The sequence below is a fragment of the Tympanuchus pallidicinctus genome, unplaced genomic scaffold (assembly GCF_026119805.1).
Source record: "Tympanuchus pallidicinctus isolate F22 unplaced genomic scaffold, pur_lepc_1.0 scaffold7, whole genome shotgun sequence".
NCBI classification, from domain to species: Eukaryota; Metazoa; Chordata; class Aves; order Galliformes; family Phasianidae; genus Tympanuchus; species Tympanuchus pallidicinctus.
Window position 1 is genome coordinate 4766891 of NW_026294791.1, and position 25922 is coordinate 4792812.

At 42.5% G+C, this 25922-nt stretch overlaps 3 protein-coding genes across 4 annotated transcripts; 2 read left to right on the forward strand and 1 right to left on the reverse strand.

The window, feature by feature from the left end:
* Positions 1-101: 101 nt before the first annotated feature.
* On the reverse strand, positions 102-4532 carry DIO1 (iodothyronine deiodinase 1). The gene is made up of 4 exons (XM_052665743.1): positions 4141-4532; positions 2412-2555; positions 1223-1422; positions 102-757 (listed from the first exon to the last, which is right to left on the reverse strand). The coding sequence occupies exons 1-4, from the start codon at positions 4469-4471 to the stop codon at positions 692-694; spliced, it is 741 nt and encodes a 246-aa protein (XP_052521703.1). The 5' UTR covers positions 4472-4532; the 3' UTR covers positions 102-691.
* Positions 4533-5104: 572 nt separating this feature from the next.
* YIPF1 (Yip1 domain family member 1) lies at positions 5105-9797 on the forward strand. 2 transcript variants are annotated; one of them, XM_052665742.1, is made up of 10 exons: positions 5105-5209; positions 5412-5486; positions 5771-5904; positions 6450-6530; positions 6639-6726; positions 6854-6970; positions 7548-7714; positions 8092-8274; positions 9219-9313; positions 9629-9797. In XM_052665742.1, the coding sequence occupies exons 2-9, from the start codon at positions 5456-5458 to the stop codon at positions 9306-9308; spliced, it is 891 nt and encodes a 296-aa protein (XP_052521702.1). In that variant the 5' UTR covers positions 5105-5209; positions 5412-5455; the 3' UTR covers positions 9309-9313; positions 9629-9797. The 2 variants fall into 2 exon arrangements, with proteins under 2 accessions (XP_052521702.1, XP_052521701.1); XM_052665741.1 differs by having other exon boundaries at positions 5106-5209; positions 5741-5904.
* A 23-nt stretch (positions 9798-9820) lies between these two features.
* NDC1 (NDC1 transmembrane nucleoporin) lies at positions 9821-25249 on the forward strand. Its single transcript, XM_052665736.1, is given in 19 exon segments — positions 9821-9899; positions 9902-10065; positions 10152-10272; positions 10406-10507; positions 10903-11077; positions 11543-11681; positions 12373-12481; positions 13897-13948; positions 14548-14680; positions 15943-16035; positions 17121-17202; positions 18078-18233; positions 19265-19519; positions 19650-19768; positions 19995-20045; positions 21545-21608; positions 22724-22824; positions 23769-23929; positions 24994-25249. Coding segments are annotated over 19 exon segments (2205 nt in total). The 5' UTR covers positions 9821-9835; the 3' UTR covers positions 25058-25249.
* The last annotated feature ends 673 nt before the right edge of the window (positions 25250-25922 follow it).

Genomic DNA, 25922 nt, shown 5'->3' on the forward strand with positions numbered 1-25922 from the left:
TTAAATTGGGAATTTTCTCATCAACTCAAACTGTTTAATAGGATGAATGGAAGCTACTAGTGCTTGTAAATAACCAGGAGGAAAAAAACAAGCGAGAACCATGGTGGTCTGAAAGGTTTGTTTATTTGTTTCCATGATTGAGACCAATCCTTTGTTTCTAACAATATTTTACAAAATCAGGTCACAGCTGTCTGTGCTTTATGCTGTGACCGTCATAACAAATACTACAGAAACAAATGTCAAGAGATTGTCTCATTCAGAAGCCTTCTAAAGTGAGTGAAACTGAATGTTTAGAAAAATGGTGTGTATACAAGAGAGAGAGAAACTTAATAATGTGAAATCAGTTGTTTTGCATGACATTGGCTCTTGCAAATGGCACCACCCCTAAGGCTTGTCCTGCACCGTAGGAATGTGGGTGTTGGTATCCAGTCATAACAGCTCAATGGATTCCAGTGGTGCAGGAAGATGGACGTAAGCACAGCAGCTGAGGTGGCTGTGACAGACCTGAACATCTCCAGACACACGGATGATGAACCACGTTACAGATGGTCTTCAAATGCACTTACATTATTCTCTTTCTAGTTGTTTCTAGTATCTTGAGATTTTGGTTTTTTTTAACTCTTAGGTCTATGAAAACCGATCCATTGAGCTTTTACATCCAGATGGTCTTTGCTCTGATGTCCTCTTCTTTCTATTTCATTTTTTCCAGGACGGTGCGTATTTCCTGGGGGTGGTAATTCCAAGGCCCCACTCCTCCCTGCAAAGGCAATAAGTTATACAGTGAAGCTCAGACACACAGAGCAGAAGTCTTTATAGCTCAGTGCTTAAATCAGAACGGCGGGTGGCTGTGCTTGGGCTTCCTTTGCTTGGCAGCCGTTGTGCAGGAGATGGTGTGTGCACAAGTCACACCCTGCTGTGTAACTGGGGCAGGGCCCGTGTCTGGCTCCTGGAGCTGGGGAGTGTGCCTGGATCTTGCATTTAGATGTAGCTCGGTTTTCTAATAAGCCACAAGATAAATATTTGAGCAGGACTGAGGTGTACATTAAATATGTACATTGTGAAGGCCCAGACTGGTTTTGCTGCAAGTCCTTTTTTTCCCCTATGGTTACAATGAATTGTGAAACAGAGTGAAATACTGACTGCTGAATAGAATGTAAGACATTCTTATCTGAACAGTTGAGGATCTCAGTATGTTGTGCTCATTATTGTTGGTGGTTTTTACCTTGTAGATAACATTCCCTGCTTGAAGTACATACAGTCTTTCTGGCAGTGCTGCATATTTTGAACTGCTCAGGTTTTCCATTGTGTCTAAAACCACTGGACATAAGGGATTCTTCTGCTGAAGAAATTGTGCTGCAGTTTTTCGGTCCTCAAGGCTTCTGTGATTTTTAATAACAGCATTGTTTTTGAAGGCCCATCCATCTAAAGCAAATGAGAAAGGTATTTAGCAATGCAGTTCAGGTGTTGGGGTAGAGATGTACTGTGTCATGTATTGCAATTTACTCCTGACAACAAAATTTGCTATGAAATGAGAAGTCCTTCTTAGAGTGTGAGAATGGTTACAGCTTTGAAAATAAATGATCCCAAGTTTCTTTACTCTGAACAAACAGTATTCCCATTTGTCCTGGATTCAGAAACACTAGGTGTATTTTAGCTGAAATTTTCCCACCTAAGCCCAGAAGGATACCAGGTATGGGAGCTATAGCCCACCTGGATAAAGTTTGCCAAAATTAGTGCTGCAGAGAAGGGTTTTTTTAAATAAGAAGTCATATTAGCTGCTCCCTGCTCACTTAGCACAGTTTCAGCAATAGCACCATTCATTCAGCTTGACTCTACCATTTAAGCCTATAAAAAAAACCCAATTCCAATCTGGGATAAATACACTGGGTAGAAGGCACATTCCTCCTTCTTCAGAAATATTCAGATACACATTTGCATACAAGTTCCTAGGAAAGGAGAAACATGTAAACCATTTCAATGACTGGAGTCTGCATCTCAACTACTGTAAATAACATGTTGTTAAAAAAGTGACGTTTTAGAAAACCACCTCAGTCATGGGCTAAAAATCTCTGCCAGTGTCTTAGCTCAGTGTAGACAAATACGTGTATGCTCTATTCTCTTTATTTTTTCCCCAAAGGAGCTGTACTAAGACCAGGAGGAAGTTTTGCACAGCTTTAACTGTGTGCTTTGCTTCACAGAGATGAGTGTCTTCAGCGGCAGCGCCTCAAGTCAGATGTGTGAGTGAAGTCCTTGGGGAATCAAGGGCAAAAATTGCTGCCTAGGTTCAATGTTACCATCATTGATTCTTGATTGTTTGCAGTTCCCTCCTCTGCTAAATTACTTTTCTTCCTAAAGGGAATGTTATATATCAAAAGTTCTGGTAGGTGCTGATGTGATTATTTGTACTGTACCTACTGCGTGGGCTTCTTCAATGTAGATGATAAGGAAATCTGCTACAGAGCTGAAATCTTTGACAAGTTTGTTGAACTCATCAAAGTGTAACATAAATGAAGGTCAGGTGCAGCTTCCAAAATTGAGGATTAAAGGTCGGTTATCTGGAAGAAAAACGTGGGACACTTTGTGGTTACATGGATGGAGGGAGGAAGGACAGAACTAGATTAATACACTGAGTTGAGCCTCTGCCACAGTGTTTCCTGTGTGACTAAATCACTTGTCACATAACTTTTTTCCTTCCAGGACATTGAAACTGATAGCAGAACATCTGTATCACCAGGTTTCTGTACAACACAAGCATAAGGATGCTTGCTTTTCCTTAAGCTGAAGCTGACTGGTGCAGGTTCCATCCAATAGTGAGCTTAACCAGGGAGCATCCTTTCCTGTGTAACACCTGGCAAAGGCAGAACGTACCCTATAGACAGATGTGTTATCATCACAAGAACCGTTTCTCAAGCTACCAGCATTCTGGCTGAGGGATCAAAAATGGATGTACAGGATGTGGCACCTCACAGCCTCCTTGACATCCTTCATGTGAAGGAATTTTAAGAAGTATTAAATGTGATCGTTCTGGAAAGTTTCTTGAAGGACACTGATTCAGAGATGGATGTCTAAGCACAAATTATGAATTCTTTTAATGAACCTTCCAGACATTTTTTTGTGGTGTCATTTGTAGCTGAGCTGAGTGAAAGCTGCAGCCCTCTCAGTCATGCATCACAGGCTTGCATGCTTTCAATGTATTTCTGCAATTTCCTGTCCAAACAGAACTTTGCTTATATATTTATCAAACTAATGCTACCCAAGCCTGGGGCAGAAGTATCTATGCAGTTGCTTACAAATTAGCACATGCGTACCCACATTTGCTAGCATCTGTTCAATTGATTGCAGGGTTCAGTTTAAGAAAACTTGCAGGATTTTTAGTCTGTGGTCATGCTAGATTATCTCAAGTGCGTTCAAGATGTTCCTTCTGGCTGAGTTTAGCTTCACAAGCTGCTGCTAGCATAGATTTGCATCTTAAAGAAGCTAAGAAACAGGGTGCCTTCCTGTAGGTACTGTGTATGTACTGCTGTTTCTATCTTGCAACTCCATTTTATTTCTCTGTCTGTCTTTATATATACACATATAAATTAGAAAAGCAGAGTTGGAGAAGGATTTAATCCCTCCCATGGAGACAGAGACTGCAGCTTAATGATTAATTCCACGTTCTACAGAGATTTCAGTGGGAGGCAGAGGACAAAGTACAAAGCAACTTCTGCTTAATTTCTAGCTCCTTTAAATCTGCAAAAACACCCTGTGCTTTCTAGGCTTTAGCCTGGCTTCTGGGACTTTCCTTATGTGCAGGCAGTGCCAGCCAACGGTCGTGACTCACTGCATATGGTTCTGATTCTGGGTCTTATCTTCTGAAGAGAAACAATTATCTTGGCTGTCAGGATTTCTAGGAAGGGACAGGCTTTGGCAAGATCTCTATGAGCTCACTGGCGTGTAGGGATATTGTATGTGGGACAATGAGCTGGTTACTTCAAGGGATGAAGAGGCAGAGAGCTGAGAGTGCACGGCACAGCAGCCCAAGGTAACAGCATTCATTTGAAGGCAGAAATGCACTGCTTGTCCTCAACCCCTCGGCAGCCTCTTGTCCTCATAGATCCTTCTAACAACCCCAAACCGGTACAAGGGTGACGTACTGACCTCGCATGAAACTCAAGAGCTGCCGGATCTCCCCATTTAGAGCCACCACCGGTGTGTTGGGAGCAGGGTGTCCCTCGTAGGCTTCGTCCTCCAGCCTCCTCCACTTCACTTTCAGCACAAAGAGCAAATACTGGAAGCTGAAAAAAGTCGGCCCCCAGTTTTCGTAGCTGAACTTTGGGTTCTGATTCATTCTGCTCTTTTCTCCCAGCTTTAGGATGTATCTTTTCATGGTGTCGGGGAACAGGATCATCATGGTTTTACCAACAACAACAGACAGAGTAACCTGCAAAAGAATCAGGAGTTTCTGTAGTAGCACCTTGATGCTGAACATCGTGCCTGAGGTCTGGCTGCTTCAAAGTGACCACAGCGTGACAGCGAGGGCAAAGGCAGTGAAGTGGGAAAGGGGGCGGGGAGTAATTTCTAGTGTTTGGCTGAATTTCTGCCTCGTCTCGAACTGTTCTGCACTTTTAAGTGGGCTCCAGCGCCTGCCTGAGCGAGGAGCCCGCAGCTGCACTGCCCTCATTCACAGCAAAGCAGCAAGGCAGAGATTCCTGGTGCAGCTCACAGGTGCACATCATTAATGAAGCGGGGTGCTTTCCCCGGTTAAAAGAATTGGATCATACGTACGAAGTATGTACAAATTATATGCGCGCACGTGTATGTATGTCATGTTTATTTTTATATGGTGCACTGAAACGTACATCTACGTTCCCGTAGCTCTGTAAGCTATACGCGCAGGTACGTACGCAGTTACTACGCAGACGCCGCAGCCCTTAACCCTTTCCTAGCGCAGTCCCTGCAGCGCTCAGAGCGCCGGGGCGCGCGCAGCCAGAGGGGCGGGCAGCCCGTGATTGGGGCCGCGGTCCCTTTATGGGGGCGGGCAGTGGCGGAAGAGGAAGCGCCTCCGATTGGCCGGCGCGGAGCTTTACGCCAATGGGTTCTTTCCTAGTCCGCCGGGTGGGCGGGAGAAGCGAGCAGCGGAGCTGCCGATTGGCTGTCGCTGCGCAGTTCCTGCCGCGTCTTTAAGGGTGACGGAGGCCGCGGTTGGGCAAGGGGTTGGGGAGCAAAGGTGCGGGGCTGGGTAGGGCGGTGCGGCGCTCCCTGGGGAAGCGGGGGAGGCGAGCGGCCTGGGGGGAGGCGGGGCGGCCGGTCGGTGGCCTCCGTCGGCACTGCCCGCAGAGGTGACACCGGGGGCAGCGCCGGGGGCCCGGCCAGCGGTGCTGCGTGTGCCCGGCGGTGCTGAGCGGCCCGGCGGGGCCTTGTGCTTCCAGGAGGGTGCGGGCATCGGCAGCTGCTCCTCGGCCCGAGCGGGCGGATGGCGGCGGTGGACGACTTGAAGTTCCGAGGTGAGGCTGGGCGGCTGTCAGAGGTGTGACTGCTCCGTGCTTTGCGTTCCAGCTCCCTGGTACGGGTCTGTTACACCGGATCAGTGGGAGAGGAGGGCGAACGCTTCGTTAAATAAGCGTTTGGAATGTGTCGGTTTGGGTTTTGAGAAACGGTTGTGCTTCAGGTGTCTGAGTTATTGATGCATCCTTTCTTGAGTAGTGCGAGGATCTGAATGTAATCTAATCATCATTTCTTGTAACGTGCTTATTTGCAGAATTTGACGATGCAGCTCATTTGCTTGCAGCAAATCCCGATGCCACCACGATAAGCATCGATGAGCCGGCAGAAGCCCATAAGAATCAGCACAGCCGTCGGCAGGAGCCGGGGAGAGAGGAGGACGATGAACTGCTGGGGACCGACGACTCGGATAAAACAGAGGTAATATTCCCTGTCAGCAGTGCCCCCTCAGCACACACAGGTGGTGCTGACAACACTGAGGTATTCCTAGAGGACAGCAGGGATGAATGCTGAGTGCTTTAAAACTTGGCTTCTCTGCTGTTGCAACGCTCTGTTTGTTTCTGCCGGTTTTGCTGTGATGTGGTGCCTCTGGCAGGAAAACAGGAAGCTTTGAAATGCCCAGGGTCTGTCTGAAGGCTCTGCTGATGCAGCTGTCAGTCAGCACAAAGGAGCTTGTGGTATACAGGAAAACGTTATAAATAATGTGTAGAAAGGTGGCATCTTGCTGCTCTTTAGAACACCAGACCACTGTTCTGCTTGCAGGGAGATCACTAGCTGCTGCTAACAAATGTTGGAGGAGGAAAGGAAAACTGTTAAGTAGTTCATAGAAAGCACTAATAGGTACTTCTTTGTTAATTTTGTTTTCTGCTTGGGAAGAGAAGTGTTTTAACTATTGTGTAAATGAGCCAGTGATTTATAAATGGCATACTTGTAATGTTTTCCATGTTGCTTTTCCCACCATACAGCTGCTTGCAGGACAGAAGAAAAGTGCCCCTTTCTGGACATTTGAGTACTACCAGACGTTCTTCGATGTGGACACCTACCAGGTTAGCACTCCACTCTCAAGGAGAACTCGTTTGAGCCATGTCTTATCCAGGCATAAAGGATCTTTCCTTTTGTCATTTTTGGTCAGACAAAACTGTGTGTTCTCATAGGTCCTGGACAGAATCAAGGGTTCGGTTTTCCCAGTGCCAGGAAGGAACTTTGTAAGGCTGTATGTCCGCAGCAATCCTGACCTCTATGGTAGGTATGAGGTGTGATAAGTTCCCTTCTGTGCTAAATGTTTTGAGTTTGCATTCTTCTACTTGCTCTTGCTAAAAAAACTTACAAGAGCAGAGGAGCTGTTACTGAAATTGTGTTTCTTTTTAAGGTCCCTTCTGGATATGTGCTACACTTGTCTTTGCCATTGCTGTTAGTGGCAATCTCTCAAATTTCTTCATCCACCTGGGCAGGCCGACATACCACTACGTGCCTGAGTTCAGAAAAGGTTTGTAAGTAGACGATATGGCCTTGAGGGTGTGTTGTTGTTGTTGTTGTCTGTTTTTAATGTGCTAGTGCAGTAACACAAAAACAGGCTGTAGCTTTTAGTTAGCAGTCTTGTTGGTTGACTGCTCTCTGTAAATTTTTAAGAGATGGCAAAGCAAGCACTGAAAATAGGCTTGCAGTCGCTCAAATAGTTTTGGATTTGACAGTCATGTCTATTCTCAAATGTTATTTTTTTCAATATCTGAAGCTGAACTTTTTAAAATTTATTTTTAATTTTTTCTGTTCTGCATGGCTCTCTTCACACTGAAAATGACAGCATTTCATACTCAAGTGTAATAAATTGAAAGCAGCAAAGTAATCATTTCTGGGGTCTTTACTTTTTAATTAACTTGAAATGCTGGTGAAAGTACTGGGAGTAAAGTGGACATAAATGCAAAATTCTCAATTTATGAATAATGAATGCTTTACTTTTTGAAAGTAATTTCAAAGGAAACTCTAGTTTTCAGGCTTAATGCTTCCATACATTCGATTCTGGCTAGTATTCTAATAGAACCTTAAATCTTCTGATATATTTACAGTCTCCATAGCAGCAACAACGATTTATGCATACGCTTGGCTTGTTCCCCTTGCTCTCTGGGGATTCCTGATGTGGAGGAACAGTAAAGTTATGAACATTGTCTCCTACTCTTTCCTGGAGATAGTGTGTGTATATGGCTACTCCCTCTTCGTCTATATTCCCACAGCGGTACGTATGGCCTGAAGGCTGCTGGCAAGGTTGGGGATTGGGATGTGTCCTCCCAGGCTGCACGTGTGGATGGATGTGTTGAGGGCAGTGCTGATGCACAGGCTCTGAGGACAAAATTTCCTTGGCCAGCACCATCCTGGGCCGCTCTGATGATGGCGAGGCCATGGAGGGGGTGCCCAGAACTTAGGAAACGTGAACTTGTCATGGGCAGCAGCTCCTTGTTGCTGTGGCTGCTGTTGTCCTTTCTTCAAATGAGGCATGGGATAATTAGAGAGCAAATTGGCTGGAAGTGATGAAATGTCAGAGAACACGATGCATTAAATAAACGAATCCCAGTTTCACGCAGTCTCTCTGACAATCATTTTCCTCCCTGACAGATCTTATGGATTATTCCCCAAAAAGTGGTGCGCTGGGTCCTGATGATTTTTTCCCTGTGCCTTTCGGGCTCTGTTTTGGTGATGACCTTCTGGCCTGCTGTCAGAGATGACAACCGGAGGATTGCGCTGGCGACCGTGGGGACCATCGTGCTGCTCCACGCCCTGCTGTCTGTTGGCTGCTTGGTAGAGGACTCTTATTTCTTTATTCTTCCACCTGCCTCTGTTAGTTGTTACTACCTGGGGCTTGCAGCATGGTGTAATACAGGGAAGGATGCTGCTGGGAAATCTTTCTAAATCAAGAAGCAAGAAGTGCTTGTGAAAAAACACCCTTTAATTATTTCAAATAGCAGAACTTAATGCCAATTGGACTTTGACAATGCATGTAGCAAACTCAATAATGAATATTTAGCACAAAATTACCCAGAAAACAGTATTTTTATCTGGAATTAATTCGCTGTTCAACATTAATCTTTGTAATCTAGTCACAGATTATTCCAACAAGTACTATGCTCAGTTGATCATATAAAATTATTGAATTCAGTATATAGTGCATGCTTCTGAGTTCTATATATGAAAGCATAAACTTGCTAGAGATTAGTAAATCCACATTATGAAATCAGAAGGCTTTAATGCTACTGAAATCTATAATGACAATAAATTAATTTTTTTTTTGTTCTTTAATTACACTGAGTAGAATTATACCATACAGGCTTCAGTTCTGACCCCCCCCACTTCAGCCTCTTGTCTAAATAGATTTGCTCAGCATGCAGATAGAGGGTCAAATGCAATTCTGATGACAGTGGGAGCTACTGTTACTGTAGGCTGCATGGAGCTTCATCAGTTAATCAGCAGTCAGTTGAGTAAATTTCTGCTGTCCTCTCTGGTATTGGACAATTCAAACATCTGAACTGTTGTCTGTTATACTGTAAAATCCAATTTAGAGTCTCATTTTAACTGACCGTATCTAATCTGATAAAAGCTCTTAGAACTAAAAGATTCAGACTTGTTTCAGTGCTGTGCTTGCAGCTCATGGACAATGGATATGGCAAGAGTGAATGGGGGCTGATGAGGCAGAACCATTTGTTTCTTCCTAAATGGTCTTTTTTTTCTGCTTTGCAATAACTTAGGCATACTTTTTTGATGCCCCTGAAGTGGATTTTCCTGCACCTATTATCCCTGCTCACAATGGAACAACGCTGATAACAAAAGTTAAGTAAATAAGGTAAGATCATAGATTTCTTACTTAAGCATCTAAAAATGGAATCCTGTCATTAGGGAACACAGGTCTTGAAACATCTCCCTTGCTACTATGGTTGAGGGTTGAACACATGAACTCCACCAAATGGGGTCTGCGTATAAATACCATTTATTACTGTTCTGCCAGCTGGAATTCTAAATGATGGCTGTGAAAATGTAAAAGACTGAGAAACAAAGACAACAAGTTATTTAATAACGAGTCAGGCCTAACAGCCCTAATCATGCATGCCCAGCGCCTCTAAGGAGCCGTGAGCTCACAGGAGCTGCTTCTCTCTTTCAGGTCGTGCTGTTTCTCCACCAGTAGCTTTATTTTTTCACTGAAGAATGGGACGCGTTTGTGCAGAAGAAGCCTCGCGGGAACCACGGGCTGCTGTGGGCGCGGGGGCTGCGCCCAGTGCCGTACGTTCGGTCTCCCGGCTGTTCGCCGGAATAAAGCGATGCGAAAGCTCCGTGCGCCGCTCGTTTCTCCGCCTGCGCCGCGCGGGGGATGCCGGGACTCGCAGTCCTCTCCACGTTGCGCGCCTGCGCTGCCTCCTGTCGGGGGTGGGCGGGGAAAAGGGGGGTCGCGCTCTTCCTATTGGCTGCCCCGAGCTTCCCGCCGTGCTGCGCCGGAAGCGGCGTGCGGGAGGAGGCCGTTGGGCGGCGGAGACTTTGAACGGCGCCGGGCCCGGCATGGAGGCGGCGGCGGCGGGCCGGCAGCGGGCCCTGCTCCGCCAGGTGAGCGCGGCGCTGCCGCGACCCTTTCCTCACACATCCCCTCCCTTCCCCGTACCCTTCTCCCCCTCACGCCGCCTCTCCCTCAGGTGCTGGGCTGGAGGCTGGCGGCCGCCGTCGCCTGGTCCGTGCTGCTGCTGCCCGTCTGCACCGCGGCCTTCGTTCTCCTCAGCGGCGTCCAGCCCCTGCGCCCGCTGCGCTGGCTGTCCGGTACGTGCCGTGCCCTGCCCTACCCTGCCCGGCCCGCGTTCTCCCTCAGGCTTCCTCAGCGGCGGGTCTTCCTAGCTGGGCTTGTTTGTTACTGCAGTCTTCTGAGAGCTGATTGTTTCTTTCCTTCCTTTAGATTCTTTCGATGATTTATATACTTCGCATGTCATCTTCTGCATCCTTCTGATGTCTGCTGTGATTCTGATAATAAGCGTTTTCAACGTGGAGTTTTATGCAGGTGGGTTGCATGCTGAACTGGCTGTGGTTCCAGTTATAAATTAGATGGGGGTGTGAGAGATTTGTTTTCCACCTCTTGCAAATTTGCTTTTAGTTAATGTAGGCAGCACATAAAAGGTATTTTTAAGTAGAGGTAGCAGTCTATTTAATTACTGCCGCAGTGAGCGAGGAAAGGTGAAAATCATGGGTTTGAGTCAGAAGGGGACTCAGATGGCAGCAGGAGAGGCAGCCCAGATGTGTGCATGCTTCACTGCTCTGTCCCTCTGCGTTGCTTTCTGTATCTGGTGACTGATTCCAGCTGAAAGTGTGGTGCCAATGCCTTTTATTTTTATTTTTATTTTAATGATCAGTTCTATTGATAGCAAATAAAAATTCACTTTTGGCTTTTATTTACAGTTGTGCCATCGATCCCATGCTCTCGATTAGCGCTGATAGGAAAAATAATTCACCCTCAGCAAGTTATCCATTCAGTTGCTCATGCTGTAATGGGCATGTTGGTTGCTTGGTGCGCTGCAGTTATGACAAAAGGGAGGTTCCAATTTCTTGCTGTGCCCTGCACGATTTCAGAAAGGTAATTATGTCTGTGTCTTAAGGATAAGTTATGGAAAGAGCTGCTGTTGTAAAAGTAGGTCCTGATGGCCATTTTTTCTATGTAAGAGACTGAAATTTCAGTGCTGTCAAAAAATGAGCAAGTATGCGTCGATATTTTTTTAATAAAGGCTAGGAAATGCCTCAACTGAGAAATATTATAATGCATGGGGAGATAAATGGGCCAGAAACCCAGAACGACTGAATGGTTGGGATTGTCGATGGAGAGTTGCCAGGTTGGTTGTCATTTGAACTGAGTCTCTGGTGGGTGTGCCTTACTTCGAAATATCAGAAGAATCCTCATGCCTAAAGTACAGAAATAAGTAATGGGAACTGGACGTGCTCAGATACAATCACATGTACTGATCAGGAGAGCAGAAATGAAGTTTCTCTTTGAATTCCAAATGCTGGATTTAAAAAAAAGTTAATATTAAGTTTTGTCTTTTAGCCTCGATGACGCTGTTCCTCAGATGTGCCTAAATGAATACCACCTCTTCTTTCTACTTTCTGGTGCTTTCATGGGATACTGTTACAGTCTCTTATACCTCATTAACAACATGAATTATTTGCCATTTCCAATCATACAGGTAAGCAGTTTTATAGATCTGAGCAGAAAGATAAAGAAAACAATTATTGAAAAATAGCTTTGATTGTTTATATCTTTGAATGTGGCAGCACCAGGTCTCAGTTGGCTTTTACCAGTAGATTAAAGCTGAGTGAGTGTATGTTTTGGTGCCAGTAATGTTCACCTTCCTTCTTGCTGCTCAGCCTCTTTCAAACAGGTGCAGGATGCTGAGGGCCCTGTGTTGCACATTCAAAGCTGGCTAAGGTGGACCATTGCAGGAGGTGAGCTGCAGGAAAGCAGCAATATACATGAACTGATTATTAACGTCAGGAACTAGCAACAGAGGTTACCTAAAAGCTGAAAATCCTCAGGGCTTTTAGATAATTGTTTTCAAACAAACAGAAACTTATCAGTTGTGATGGAGTACCAGATTTTTTTCAAGTCTGAAGAGCATACAGTGAGTTAAGCTTAAACTCAGCATCCAGAGCTAATTTGTGTGCTTCTACTGTGGGACTGATCCCTTTAGAGGGGGCTGTAGCAGTTCTGCAGAAATCTAGCAGAGAGAAAGTGAGGGCTGACATGTGAAATGCAGCCCAGAAATATTGCTCCGATTAGTTTTAATTTGTCTAGGCTACAGGTTTTAAAGCAGGCTTTTATTTTTTTAACTTTCACCATTTTGTTCTGAATGCTATGAAACTTGTTTTTGTTTCTAGCAATACAAGTACTTACGTTTCAGAAGGTCTTTGCCTCTCCTCATGAAACACAGCTGTGTGGAATCTCTGTACTCGGTCAGAAACTTCTGCGTTGCGTATTACTTCTTTGGTAAGGATTTGTAAAGTTGGAGTGCCTGTATTTTGAATTCCTTTATTTTAGGCAGGGAATCTATGCTGTTTTTTCAGCCTCTCAGATTGCATGCTGGGCTTATTTAAACAAATAAGACAAGTAATGTCTCTCTAGAATAGTGCAAATAGGCACAGTTTGCATGCTGCTATTAATTCTTAAAGCCTTACAGCATTTTGGTTAGCACGTGAGAAATGTCTCTTTTTCCAAAGAGGTTAACACCTTACAGAGGAATTTCTCACCCAGTTGGTAACATCACATGAGTAAGAACATTACCATTTTCTAAGAAGACAACTGGGAACACTCATTTTCTAACCTGAAGCCTGTGTTTTTGGACACAGGGCCAAAACATTGATCCTCCTCCAGAGGGTTGTTTCTGGTGTTCTCCTCTTGGAAGGAAATTCCACTGCAGGCAGCTGTGAAGTAACTTGCATGTAGGAGGAGCTACCAAGCTCTAACCAGCTAGCATTGCAGAGGATGCATTTTGAAACCTTTTTGACCACTATTTGCGTGTCCATTCTGATCTGTGTAAAAATACTTTGTTTCCAGGCTTGGAGTATAATTGAAGAATTTTGGTTTTATTTGTAACTTAAATATATTTAACTCAGGTTTTTTGTCACGTGGGTAAATGTTGCTATGCCTGGCTTACTCCTTCCATTGTCTGGTATTGGGAATAGTCTCAGAGCAGAACCTGGAACACTGGCAGCAGGTACAACTCCTGTGTACGTAGTGCCACCATTCCTTACTATTTCTAAGAAAAAACAAGCACTTTGGCTTTATTCTCAAGTGCAGTTTATTTGCAGTTATTTGGAGAAAACTGGGGAGAAAAATGCAGTTTGCCTCCCTTCTGGGAGAATCAAGAATCATTCCTTAAAATGATAATGATAAATTCTACTGATGGGCACAGCTGGGTTGGACTGGATGAAATACAGGGAGGTTTCTTTTATGTTAGGGTTGTAGTTATACTTCTAAATGATGTAAAGCTATGCTAGAGCATTTTCCATTGGGGCAACTGCTTCAAGATTGGTTTTTTCTGTATCTGTATGAGTACTCTGCTGCTGTCTGAGCTGTGGTGAAAATGAATATCAAATTACTATTAACTCCTTTGATAGAGGAGAAATACAAATATTCCAGTGCTGAGAAGCTAGTTGCAAGAGCAACATCTCTCACCATGTAATTGTTGTCCTGGCACCTCTTCTTCCATTCTCTCATTCCTATTTTTTAAGAAACAGAAGAGAGAAATCCCAAAGGCAGATTGTTTTCTAGCACGTGTGTTACAAGGCCATTCTTTGTCTTTTATATATGCGTTCTACTTCAATCTTCTTGTTGGCCTGTTGTGTGCTTGATTGCCTGTGTTTTACTTCCTTCAGTGTTGTGTTTATTTCTTTGTTCCCTAGGTTATATCCCAAAGATGTGGATAAGCACCACAATGGATCTTCGTATAGACAGGTGGGTACCTTGTGCTGAAAATTTGGAGGAGAATATTGCCAACAGCTGCCTTTCCAGGTAGTCCAGCTTAGCAACTGGTCCTTGGTGCATAGTAGGGCTCTGTTCCTGACCTCCCCCAGAGCATGGGAGCATTGGAGGCTTCTGAAACAAACCCCACGAGGGCCAGCAGCCCCTGGTAAGAGCCATTTTGTAGCTAGGCTGTAAGGAATCCTCTTTGGTAGCCTTCATCTCTGTAAAACTGAAATATTTGGAAGGGCATTCTCTCCAGATCTCATTTGTGGTTTTTATCCAGTTCTGTGTTTTTAGGATGTCTTCATTTTTATACATCACTGTGATTCCTCTTCAAATAGGGAAATGGCAGCTTTTAATACTCTAATGCACTGAAGTTGTGATTACAGTCATTTATTCCGTGTGGCTTTTTCCTTAATTTCATTAATTTTAATTTCATCTAATCACCTCTAATAGAAAGTTAAAGAGATGTGATCTCATAACATCTTTATGGGACTTGTTGAGAACCACCAACAAAATCGACAATGAGCAGCCTACTAAAAATGTCCTCCACAATAAAAATACTTTTATCTTGGTTGATTTATTTGCAGTAAATTGCATCCTCTTGACACACTGTCTGGCTTATTGGATCTCTCCTTATTTTACCACGCCTGGTTATGTGGTGTTTTTCTTCTGGTCACCTGGTACATTGCGTGGTTGTTCTTCAAGATCTACGCTACAGAGGTTGGTGTGCTGTGACAGTGCTGATGTGTTCTGCTGATAATGCTTTCTTTTCAAAAGCAAGAACTTGTGACACGCACCTGCAGGTTATGTGAGAAGGTGATATCCAGAAATGAGATCTCAGTCCAATTTATCAACAGAAAGGATAACAGAAGGTGGTCAGTGTTCTGCAAGCTAAGCTCTGGAAATCTCACATTTCAACCAGGCATCCAAATTCTCCAAAGGAGAGACACGTTAATAAGAGTTCAGGCTGCAGTATTATAATAGACTTCAAGCAGCCTTGGGAATTAATATGCTTTTGCATTTTCATTCAATCACTGTTACAAATTAATGTGGCTAAAAAAAGACCATTTGAATATATAATGAATCACATTAGAATAAATCTGAGACTGTACTTATGGGGGTGGTGGGAGTGAGGAGTGCTGGGGGGGTGACAAGGAAAAGGCAGCCAAGAACCTCTAAGCTTACATCAGATCCACACAGCTGTTTTGTTAACCCTTTGACAGCCATGGCTATTAGCAATTCCAGTCTTGCAGCTGGGGAAGAGAAAAAGTGTTAATATGTAATCTGAATTCAGTGACACAGAACAAATAAACTGGCAGAGTCTGTGCCCAAACTGGTTCATGTTCTGTAGTGTTAAAAATATGCAATGCTTCATAACAACATAAGCAGTTATTTATATTTGAAGGCTTTCTTAGTTTATCAACGAAACAGTGTAGGAGGAGAATTGTAAAATATTTCATTATTTAATAAAAGATCCCTGCAGTTTTTCATTGGATTGGTTACATCTTAAAAGACAGAGCTGTTGAAATGTCTTATTTTTGGCTGTGGTGTCGATAGATTTTTCTCCCAGTTATCATTATAATAGTAATCTGTCTACACATGATTTGCCCAGCTGTATGGGTACACGGGGGTATTTAAAGATAAAGGGAGCTGGATTTTCTAACACCTTGGCCTTAAATGTGAGGAGTGGCCTTTGTTGTGTGCTTGTTTGGTTTTGTCGTTGCTTCTGTTAGAAATTTCAAGGCAGTTTGTAGTAAGTTGAAGCAGTTGGGTGTGTGCTTTTGTGGTCCATAATTCCTGACGAGCACCAACTCAGATATGATCTTTCTTAGGCTTTTTTCCCCCTCATGTTTTGCTCTGGTGATGTGGTGTGTTTCTTCTGGGTACCTGGTACATTGCGTGGTTGTTCTTCAAGATCTGTGCTACAGAGGTTGGCGTGCTGTGGCAGTGTGTATAACACAACTTCTGGTATTTATTTTTAGACACATCACTTTCCTGTTCAGCCAACTTTTGCTGAGGAGACAGACCAATGCCTGCCTAAGATCCTAAACAGCAACCCTCCGCTCATTATAAAGGTAACTGGATTTCTGCAATATTCCCAGTTAGATTTGTGCTGGGAAGCTGAATTCTCAAACTGTGATCTGCTGTGTGGCAGCTAGAGAAGCTGCTGCTAGTTCTTTATAAAGCTGCCTCAGGGCTGAGAGAGACAGTCATAATGGTGAAAACTTGTTTAGTAGTGACATCTGCTGGTGCTCACCGTGCTATACTACTTTTAGGCTGAAGATGGATTCATTTAGAGGTGAAGGTGAGATGTATGCCTGCAGTAATAATGTTAGTTTGTAATGATGCTAAAATAAAAGGTTATGAATGCTTTCTTTCCATTGTGGTAAGCAGTAATTTTGGTGAGGCTGTGTTAGACTTTAGTAGAACTTACTGTTTATAATAATCAAGAATTGAAGACCTCATAAAAAGTGTTGTGTAAACATAGGTAACTTTATTCTTCAGCACGTGGAAGATCCGTGTTTAATGATTATATGGATCTCTGATAAGGCTAGAGATAAAATGGGATTCAAGTGAATTGCAACCTCCTGTAAGCTCTGTTACATTATCAAAGGATCTGTGAAGAAGAATCAATCACAGCACAGCAACTGCTGAGAATATGAATTAGACTGAAGTGTCTAACTTATAATTGGGTCTTGCACAGTGAGAGAAATCTGGTTATCATTGATCTGCCCCATTCATTACTTGTCATGTGAAAAAGCAGTGTTAGGCTTTGTGCTGTTGGCACACTGCAGATGAGCTCTGGCTTGCAAAAAGTTTGTTCTCAACAGTTTGTTCTCTAGACTTGAGCTCTTTTTCTCTGAGTTGTTAGCTATTGAGATTGAATTAAAATTAAAAAAGTCCTAGATTTTCTTTAGCTCCAAAGGAGGAACATACCAGGAGAGTTTTCCAAAGCTGCTCAGATGCTCTATCCAAACTGGTTCTGGGGATACATGCAGTCTTTTGCCTGTTTGTTTTCCTCCCCCTGCCCCTATCACATGGCTTGTCATAGTCTGTGCAAACTTGGTCTTTGTTAGAATTGCATTTCTATGGATAACAACAGTTTTTAAGGAACCTCCTTGGAATTTGCACTTGTGAGAACACTTCCCTTTCCTTGCAGTTTTTAGCCTTACAAGACTTGATGTTACTTTCCCAGTATTCTCCTGTTCGTCGTCAGGAGGTCTTTAGCCTCAGCCAACCAGGTAAGAGCTCAGGTTGATTTTTATTTTTATTTTTTTTAATTAAATGTTTGCTGAATGTGTTGACAGGTGTTTTTGTTTTTTAACTGCTGTGATGTATGCTATGTAAACTATGAGCCCTCCTAAGTAAAAAATGTCCTTTTGATGCCTTTTCCAAAAGGATGCTTAGTTCTCTGTATTCACATTGTTTTATCTACTCAGTAAATACCAGTTCCTGTTATTTGATTTAAATGACAACTGTGAGGAAACACAGGCCTTAAAGTATTGCAAGCAAGATCCTTGTGACATCACCTATCAAATAATCCAAACTGAATAATCCAACTCGTGTATGTAAGCCCAGTGTTCAGATGTGAGATTAAACTGAGCATAGATAGTGGGTCACCACTGGAATTATGAAAGCAAACAAAGGCCACGATTTCATTTAGTGTACAAGCCTCTTGCTGCATATGAAGATATGGCAGAGAAGGGCAGCTTTGTCTGCCTAGAAACGTTTGAAAACTTTGTTGCTCATCATTGGGATTTCTGATGTTTGCACAACTTCTAAAGCGTTCCCCATTACCACTGATATTACTTTGTTCATTTTAGTTAATTTCAAATCTGATGGACCAAACTGCTCGTTTCCCACGTGCTTAATGGGTTTCACTGAAGTCTTGTGGAGTTATTAGTTGCCAGTAGGATGGAGTCTGTCCATGTTTTCATCTTTTCAGTATAAATATACTGCTGCAGTGAAAACGCACTGTGGCTTTTTACAAACGGAATGGTGCTGCTGTCTTTGAAGCTTTTTGCTGAGAGCAAATGTGCACTGTTGGAATAGATATGAGGGTACTGCGGAGATCAAACATACCTGCTGCATTTCCCTTCTATGTGAATGCTCCTAGGTGGGCACCCACACAACTGGACTGCGATATCAAGGGAGTGTTTGAGTCTTCTGACTGATCTGACCCAGAGGTTGATTGCACAGCAGGAAGCTGCAGCAGCAAATGGGAGAGCAAAGCAGCAAGTGGGAGAGATGAAAGTATCTCCGCAGACTCCAGGTATGTGAGGAAATGCTCATAATGCTTTGTAAAGCATGAGAATAGCAATAGACTAATGCACCTATGTGATCTGAATGAAGTTGTATGGAAAAATGAGTTGAGGGGGTTCTGCAAATAAATGGGAACATTTAAAAAGGAAGTCCTGCCCCTGTTTCATTTCAATCCCCTAAACAAATGGAAAACTTCAAAAGTGTGCTTACTTTGTTTACTTTGCTTGATGTTATATTCAATGCAATATGGTCTTCCACACTTACATGAGTTAAGAAAGTCTAATTATTAGAGTTAATATTAGAATATGACTGAATCTAAGAACTCTAAGACCTTCCAGGAGATGCTTTATAACTTGCTTAGCTGTTCTTCTGGTTACCTTAACATGACAGTTTTTGTTGTCATAAGGACTCTGAACATGTTTATGTGGCTCACTGAGTATCATGGTAAAAGAAGAGCCAGTTTGAGTCTTGAGCTGCACGCAGGCAGCACGCATTTCAGGTGTTTCACATGCTGGTCTTAGGCATCATTCCTGGCAGCAGAGCTGTGTCAGTACGAGGGCTGGCAGGTAACTGGATCCCTTAGCCTGGGACACAAGCGTACTCCTGTCAGGGAACAGCAGGGGACAGTTGGTATGTCAGAGGTGAATTTCTTCTAGTTCTGTTGCTGCTGCCTTGGAATTTGTGGCTGACGTGTTTCATACCAATCAGAAAGAACTGTTGTTCTTATTTAGAAACTGTCCTTAAATACCCTTGCCTTCCAGTACTAATACTAGGAATGCTAAAGATGCTTTGTGATGATACGTTCAATGCATTGTAATGCTAGTTAGCAGGAGATGTTCAGGAAATCCATCATCAGTTTGAGAACAAGTGGAAAGAACTCTTAAAAACTCTGCTCAGGTTGATATGTACTTCTTTGCAAGGTGGAAGTAATGTCTGTTAATAAAAACTCTTGACAATACAAAGTTGTTGAAGCAGCAATCCAGTAACAAACCCATGTCTTGACAGCATGTTTATTTACGTGCAGCATATTTCTCTTGTTAGGAGCTGCGGGGGCAGAAGATATCCCTTTCCAGTTACAGAGGTCTAATGTTATTCCCAGAGCTGCTATGTCTTCCCTGGTTAAATCATCCTCAGTGCCTTTAAAGGCATCGCCTGGGTCTGATATTGGTTCACCTTTCAGTTCACCTGCTTTAACTTGCAAGGCGGGAATTCTGGAGTTAAGTTCTCCTTGGCATGGAAAAGGCCAGAGTCCTCTGGTTGTGCGAAGGGGACCAAAGCTGTGGACATCAGGTTCAGGTAAAGACTTTTCTGTTATGTTATGTTCTTACCTTCGTAGTCATAGATGTAGATGCCAATAGAGGTCTATATGTGTGAGAGGAAAAGGGACAGAAACCTGTTTTCTGAGGAGACTGCATTTCTCTTGTAGGTCTGCAACTGAATGGTTCCCACAATGAATCCTTCCCAGCGCTCTCTGTTGCGAGAGTTGGCAGCGAGGCTGTGCAGCCAAGTTTGATTTACACATGGCTCCAGAACAAGCAAGAGCAGGTAGAGTAAAAGTTGCAGCACAGATAGATTACAGCCAATACAGCTTAAGTGTTCTCTCTTCTGAAAGAACTCTTGAAGGATACTTCTTCAATTAGCTTACATGACTTAATGAAACATATTCTGCCTCACTCAATTCCTTTGCACTGTGAAAAGATGGTAGAAGTGAGGAGGCTTAACTTTGCTTGCCTTCTGATAAATACTATGTTTTTCATCTGTTTCTTTTCAGATAAAAAACTTCTTATCAAGACGAGTGCTGATAATGTATTTCTTCAGCAAGGTAGTCATGATCATGTGTTGTGTGAGTGAGCAGCACGGTCTGAAAAATGCATGAACATGTGAGATCTGCTGTTGCAATGTGTGTCTTTTCCATATAGTAATAATTTAGAACACTGTGTCCAGCTCTGAGCTTCCCAGCTCAAAAAAGACAGGGATCTCTTTGAAAGAGTCCAGTGGAGGGCCACAAAGATGACAGAGGGCCTGGAGCATCTGCTTATGAGGAGAGACTGAGGAACCGGGGTCTGTTCAGCCAGGGAAAAGATAAAGGTTTATGAATACCTGAAGGGAGGTGGGAAGCAAGTGGATAAGCCCAGATTCCTCTCGGTGGTGCACAGCAATAGGACATAGAATAATGGCCTTAAATTTGAACGTAGGAAGTTCAAGTTTTAGGTTCAAGTTATTCCACACAAACTTGTGGAGTAACTTCTTCATAGTAAGAGTGGCACAGCACTGGAATGGGCTGTGCAGTGAGAGTTCCTTACATGGAGATACTCAAGACCTGGCTGGACACCTGCCTGCATGAGCTGTGGTGGGGTACCTGCTTTAGCAGGGGGGTTGTGTTCAGGCTCTTGAGGTCCCTTCCAACCCCTGCAGTTCTGTGATTCAGAAGTTCTTTTTTCTAATCTAATTGTAAGTACAGTGCTGTCTTTATTGTGATACTTAAAGCAGGACTATCCTGTGCCTGTATTAAAAAAGTAAATGTTTGGTTAAGCTAGGCTGTTTATAAGCAGCATTTTGCTTGAAGTATCATAATAAAACAACCGAGAACGTAAAAATGCAATTATCTCAGGATGCTAACTGCTATGGTATAAGCCTCTAGTTAAGGTTAGGATGCTGTTAATAGTACTTTGTCAGACAGTACCAAGTGCATGCTTTATATTTTTCCTTTGTGGGGAAAAAAGGTAGCTGGATTTTTTGGAATTTCTCCTTCTGAAACGTTGGTACTAATTTTACTTCTACCTTTCAGTTGTAAAGTATTTCAGTTGAATAAGTGTTTGTACTGTGCAAGTTTGGCTTAGTTTTTGCACAAAAGAAAACAACAGTTGAGTGCTTTTCTTAACAAAACTGAACAACTTAATTAATCTTTACAGTGCAAATGTCCTCTACTGTAGATCTTTGTTTTTATAGGTTTCACTCATTTTTGCATGCAGATCTCTTCTGTGCGTGTGAGAGTTATTCACATATAGCAGTCTTGTCAGCTAGACTAGAATGGAGACTGAGTCAAACAAGGTCATGATACAGGAATGGAGAGACTAGTGTTTATTTAGCCCTTGAGAACAAGCTAGCAAATATACTTTCTCTCTTGGAATCTTCACTTGTAGCTAGAGCTTTGTGGGCAGCTCCTACAGATTTATCTGGGCATTTCCTGACATTTGTCAGCCTTGCAGATCTTTTCTGAGGAGTCATGTGAACTGGAGAAATGTGTATTATTGAATTGAAACCTGCAGTTTTGGTGATGCTTTTAGGTTGTGTGCTTAGAATGCTTTGATTTCTTCTCAGCATCCGGAAGCCTCCATCCAAGCTGTTTTCTCTGATGCCCAGATGCACATTTGGGCATTGGAAGGTAAGCAGTTTCTGTTCCCAGTTTCTCTGCTCTATGGTTCATGGAACTACAAAACCTGTAAAAACTTTGAATCTTTTTTGATAGAAATACAACTGCTTTTCTATAACGTGAATAAAGATCTCTTTAATAAAGATTCACTTCTTTATTTTGAAATCCCATGCACAGTTTTTTAGTTTGCTCCATGGAGGCAGTGATTCCTGGATTGGATTTGTTGCTTTTCTTCCACATTAACCCATTTATCTATCAGCTTCACATTTTCTTTCAGTAAGAAATTTTTTTACAGCAGGTTTTCTTCCTGAAGTGTCTTTCTTTGTTAGCTGGGGATGTGGAGGCAGGCAGGCATTCAAGTAGTAAGTTAACAAATAATTTGGAAGAAGTGGTCCAGAGAGATTTAAAAAAACCAACGAGGACGTGGCTGCACAACAGGACTTTCTTGCTTGTTTATCTCAGTGTCAAGAGCAAACACCAGTCTTTAGAATCCTTGACTGGATTTCACTGTGCAAAGATCAGTCCTCCTCCTGGGTTAGATGTTTTATGGACTGATGAGACAGGTTGTGTCAGATCAAAGGTGACAAGCCAAGAAATATGGTCAGGAGATGGGGATCATAAATATGGTTTTTGTATTGTTTGTGTCTTAACAAGGGTTGGTGAGTGAGGCTGCAGTGCTTTTTAATGGAATAAACTGAGAAGGGTTTAAAAGCTCAATCCAATTTTCAGATCCAATTTTCAGAGTAGTAAAGTTGTTGTATAAACTGAACAAAACTTTCAATAATCTGGAAATGTTTCTGCACGACTGAGATTGTGAAATAGCACTTGTCTTGTGGTTGATGTCAGGTACGGTTCTGATCAGAGGAGCAGAAAGGGAGCCAGTCCTCTTCTAAATATTTTATGTAATCTCTCTTCCCCTATCATTAGCCTCAAGCTATTGTGCAGCAGTCAGACGAGTGACTGATTTAGCCCTGCAGCAAGCCAAAGCTGAGGTAATGGTCATCTGGCTGCAGAAAGTCCTAAGAATTGCCCCACGCTAGTAGGATCCTCAGGAAACATGTAGTCTTTGTTAATGCATCACAAGTTGAGAACTCTGTAATTGTAGCAACCTTTTTTTCCCCTAAAAGGTCTGTCCCATTTGGTAGCAGCCTCCTTCACTGAAGACCAATTTGGAGTTGTTCAAACTACGCTGCCAGCTATCCTGAATACTTTACTGACCCTTCAGGAGGTGAAAGCCATGAACTTTTCCTTACCACAGAACAATTTTATGAGAGGAGTTTTGTTAGCTTTGTGTTTTAGCAGCGCTGACCAGTCGTGGCATTGAATTAGTCACTGCTGTAAACAGCTTCTCATCTTCAGTTAATCTAAATGAAGCAACCAGTTGACACTATGTTCCTTATGGGACAGCTGGATAAAAGCCTTGTTAGATCTTTAATATGTAGAAGCAGGAGGTGCATTTTTACTGAAATATTGAACAGAGCATGTGGTACTGTTTAAATTAAACATCTTGCTTCAGGGGTGCATCAGATATCCTGTACCTTAAGCTTAGGACTTGGTCTTCAATGGGCTGTAGAGAATTCTTCATACAATCTGCAGCACTTGGAGGCTTTGCAAACCGCTAGAGATAAGATCACAAAGCAGTGCTCAGGCATTACTCAAACTCTCCAGTTGTTGATGTTTGGAAAAGTGAATTAAAAGAAAGAAAAAAAAAAAAAAAAGATTTGTTTCCAAAGCTATGCATGTCTTTTTGATACCATCATTTTTACACTTCCTTAGTGGAGATTCTTGGAAACGATTTTGAGGTTATTAAAGCTTCTCAGTGTCAGTCATTTATTCCAAGAAGAGGTGCTGGGTAAGGGGCAGGGAGCACCTCCCATGTTTCTGAAGGAAGCAAGATATAACACAAAACAGAATTGGTTTTGTACTGCCGTGCTTAGCATTTAGAGTTAATACCAGAGAATCTGATTTCACAGATCTTAATTATTGTGCTGATGTTGATGGCCTGGAAATGTAAGGCCAACTTTGGTTTCCAAGACATTTTTGTGTCTTGGTGGCATTGGAATTTTTTTTTTTTTACTTAGCTTTATTTAATAAATATCTTGTTAGCTCTGCTTTAAAGTAACTGACCAGACAGAGGGAGCTCATCTTTTCTTTTTTTTTTTTCTCCATTAGGTTGTAGACAGACATTTCAAACTGCCTCATGTTTCTAGCAAACCTCCCAGGAGTTCAGGAAGCCTGGTGGACACATCCTACAAAACACTACGATTTGCACTGAGAGCATCCTTGAAAACAGCTCTGTACCGGATAACCACTGTCTTTGGAGAACACCTGAAGTAAGAACTCTTCTTCATGATTTCTCCCTTGCTAGATTTTTAAATTAAATGTTACTGTAGAAATGGACTTTTGTGCCAAAATCTCTATAGGGCATTATTCTAACATGGCATCTTTCTATTTTCTTTAATTTGTTGAACCTTACAAAGTTTTTGTGTATGTAGATGGTCCTGCTAGAAACTTACTCAAAGAATTCTGGGTCCTCAATGAATTTTTTTATGAACTTTATAGTGGTCCATGGATGTCACTCAATAATTAAATCTTTGCTACTGCAAAATAAATTGGCTAGAGATAACTATCTGTTTAGTGGGAAGAGAACCTTGGGCAGCCTTACTAAATGCTTCTTGCTTGTCTAACAACTGGCTCTCAGCTGCTGTCACAGCAGGCTGACTTCTGTACTTGGTGTCTGAATGTGTGGAGCTGAAACTTTCTTCACTGTCTGCCCATCTCTCTCTGTGAGATGAAATGTCTCACAGTTTGGAAATGCTGTGTGTACAGGATAAATCATTTTGAGATTCTTTCATACGTAAGTCAGCTTTGCAAGAATAACAGCCGCTCGTGAAGCTGTATCAGGGATCATTCAGATGGGACGTTAGGAACAGCCTGAACTGAGAGGGTGGCTGAGTGCTGGAGCCGGCTCCCAGAGGCAGGGCTCACAGCACCAAGCTGCCAGAGTTCAACAAGCATTTGGCAGTGCTGTCAGGCATAGGGTTTAGTTTTTAAGGTTGTTATCTGTGCAGCCAGGAGTTGGACTCAGAGATCCTTGTGAGTCCCTTCCAACTCACAGTGTTTTGTGATGCCATGATTAAACAGGTGAAGAAACAGATGAGCTTTCTAGGCATAATTGTCTTTTAGCAGTGGAAGCTGTTGAGGAATTGATATTTTTAAGGATTCATACCTACTTTTCTGTGTGTTTTTCTTGGAACCTAAGCTTTCGTACAGCTGGGTTTTCTAAATTTCAACTCGAGTGCAGATGTTTATTTCAGTGTGCACTTAGTTTTGGCATGAGGTTTCGTATTGTGTACTACATTTAATGTAAAAACTTATGTTCTGTGTTTGTTTTTAGTGCAGTGCAAGTCTCTACAGAACATAAGAAAAGACTTCAGCAGTTCTTGGAGTATAAAGAATAAATATCAGATTTTGATACAGCTACAGTTTGGTGCTTCTGGTAAGAAGAAAGTGGGACTACTGAGCTTTTTATCCTGTATTGTTGAAACAACATGTGGAAGTACAAGTTGCAGAATGAAACTCTTAAAGTTGTAGAAAGTCTCTTCCAGTTTTGGAAGAGTTCATCTTTTGTATAATAAAATGTCTTCAAATTCGTCTTGCCTTCCTTTAACATCACTTACAGGTGAGAAAGTGTCAGTTCTTATTTTATGTCAGACTGTGACATTTGAGATTATCAGACTTACTCTCCCATTTAGACTCTTCCCTGTTTTTCCCTCACATATTCTTTCCCTGCTTTTCCTGATGAAGGGCTGGGTGGAGATTTACACAGATACTTCATGTCCCTGAGTGTTTCATAAATTTAGCTGCTAACACTTTCAGCTCAGATGAAGCATCTGCTTTAAGGATAAGAAACAGATGTGCCAAGGAATAAAAGGTGCTACTCTCCTGTAGGATGGAAATGATTCCTTCTGAGCAGAATGGCTACGTGAAAACATATTGGTAAGACAAAATACTGCTTGAATTTATCAGCATGGGTTTTATTGTCTTCAGGGTGACCTGGGAAACGAGCTCTGATCTACACAGAGACATACAGGAGGCATTTACTGTATTTGGTAAAAGCTGTAGATAGTGATATTGTGCATGAAAGGTTGGATCAGCAGCTTTCTGTTCAGGTGGATATGAAGGATCTTTGCAACATAGCCGCCTTTTTCAAGGCAATGTAACTGGTAATGGTAGCTTCTGATGAAAAGTGACTTTTTTAAAAGCATCTTTTACATTTCTTATTTGCAAGCAGACCTGTCCAAATAGCTTGAAAAATGAACTGTC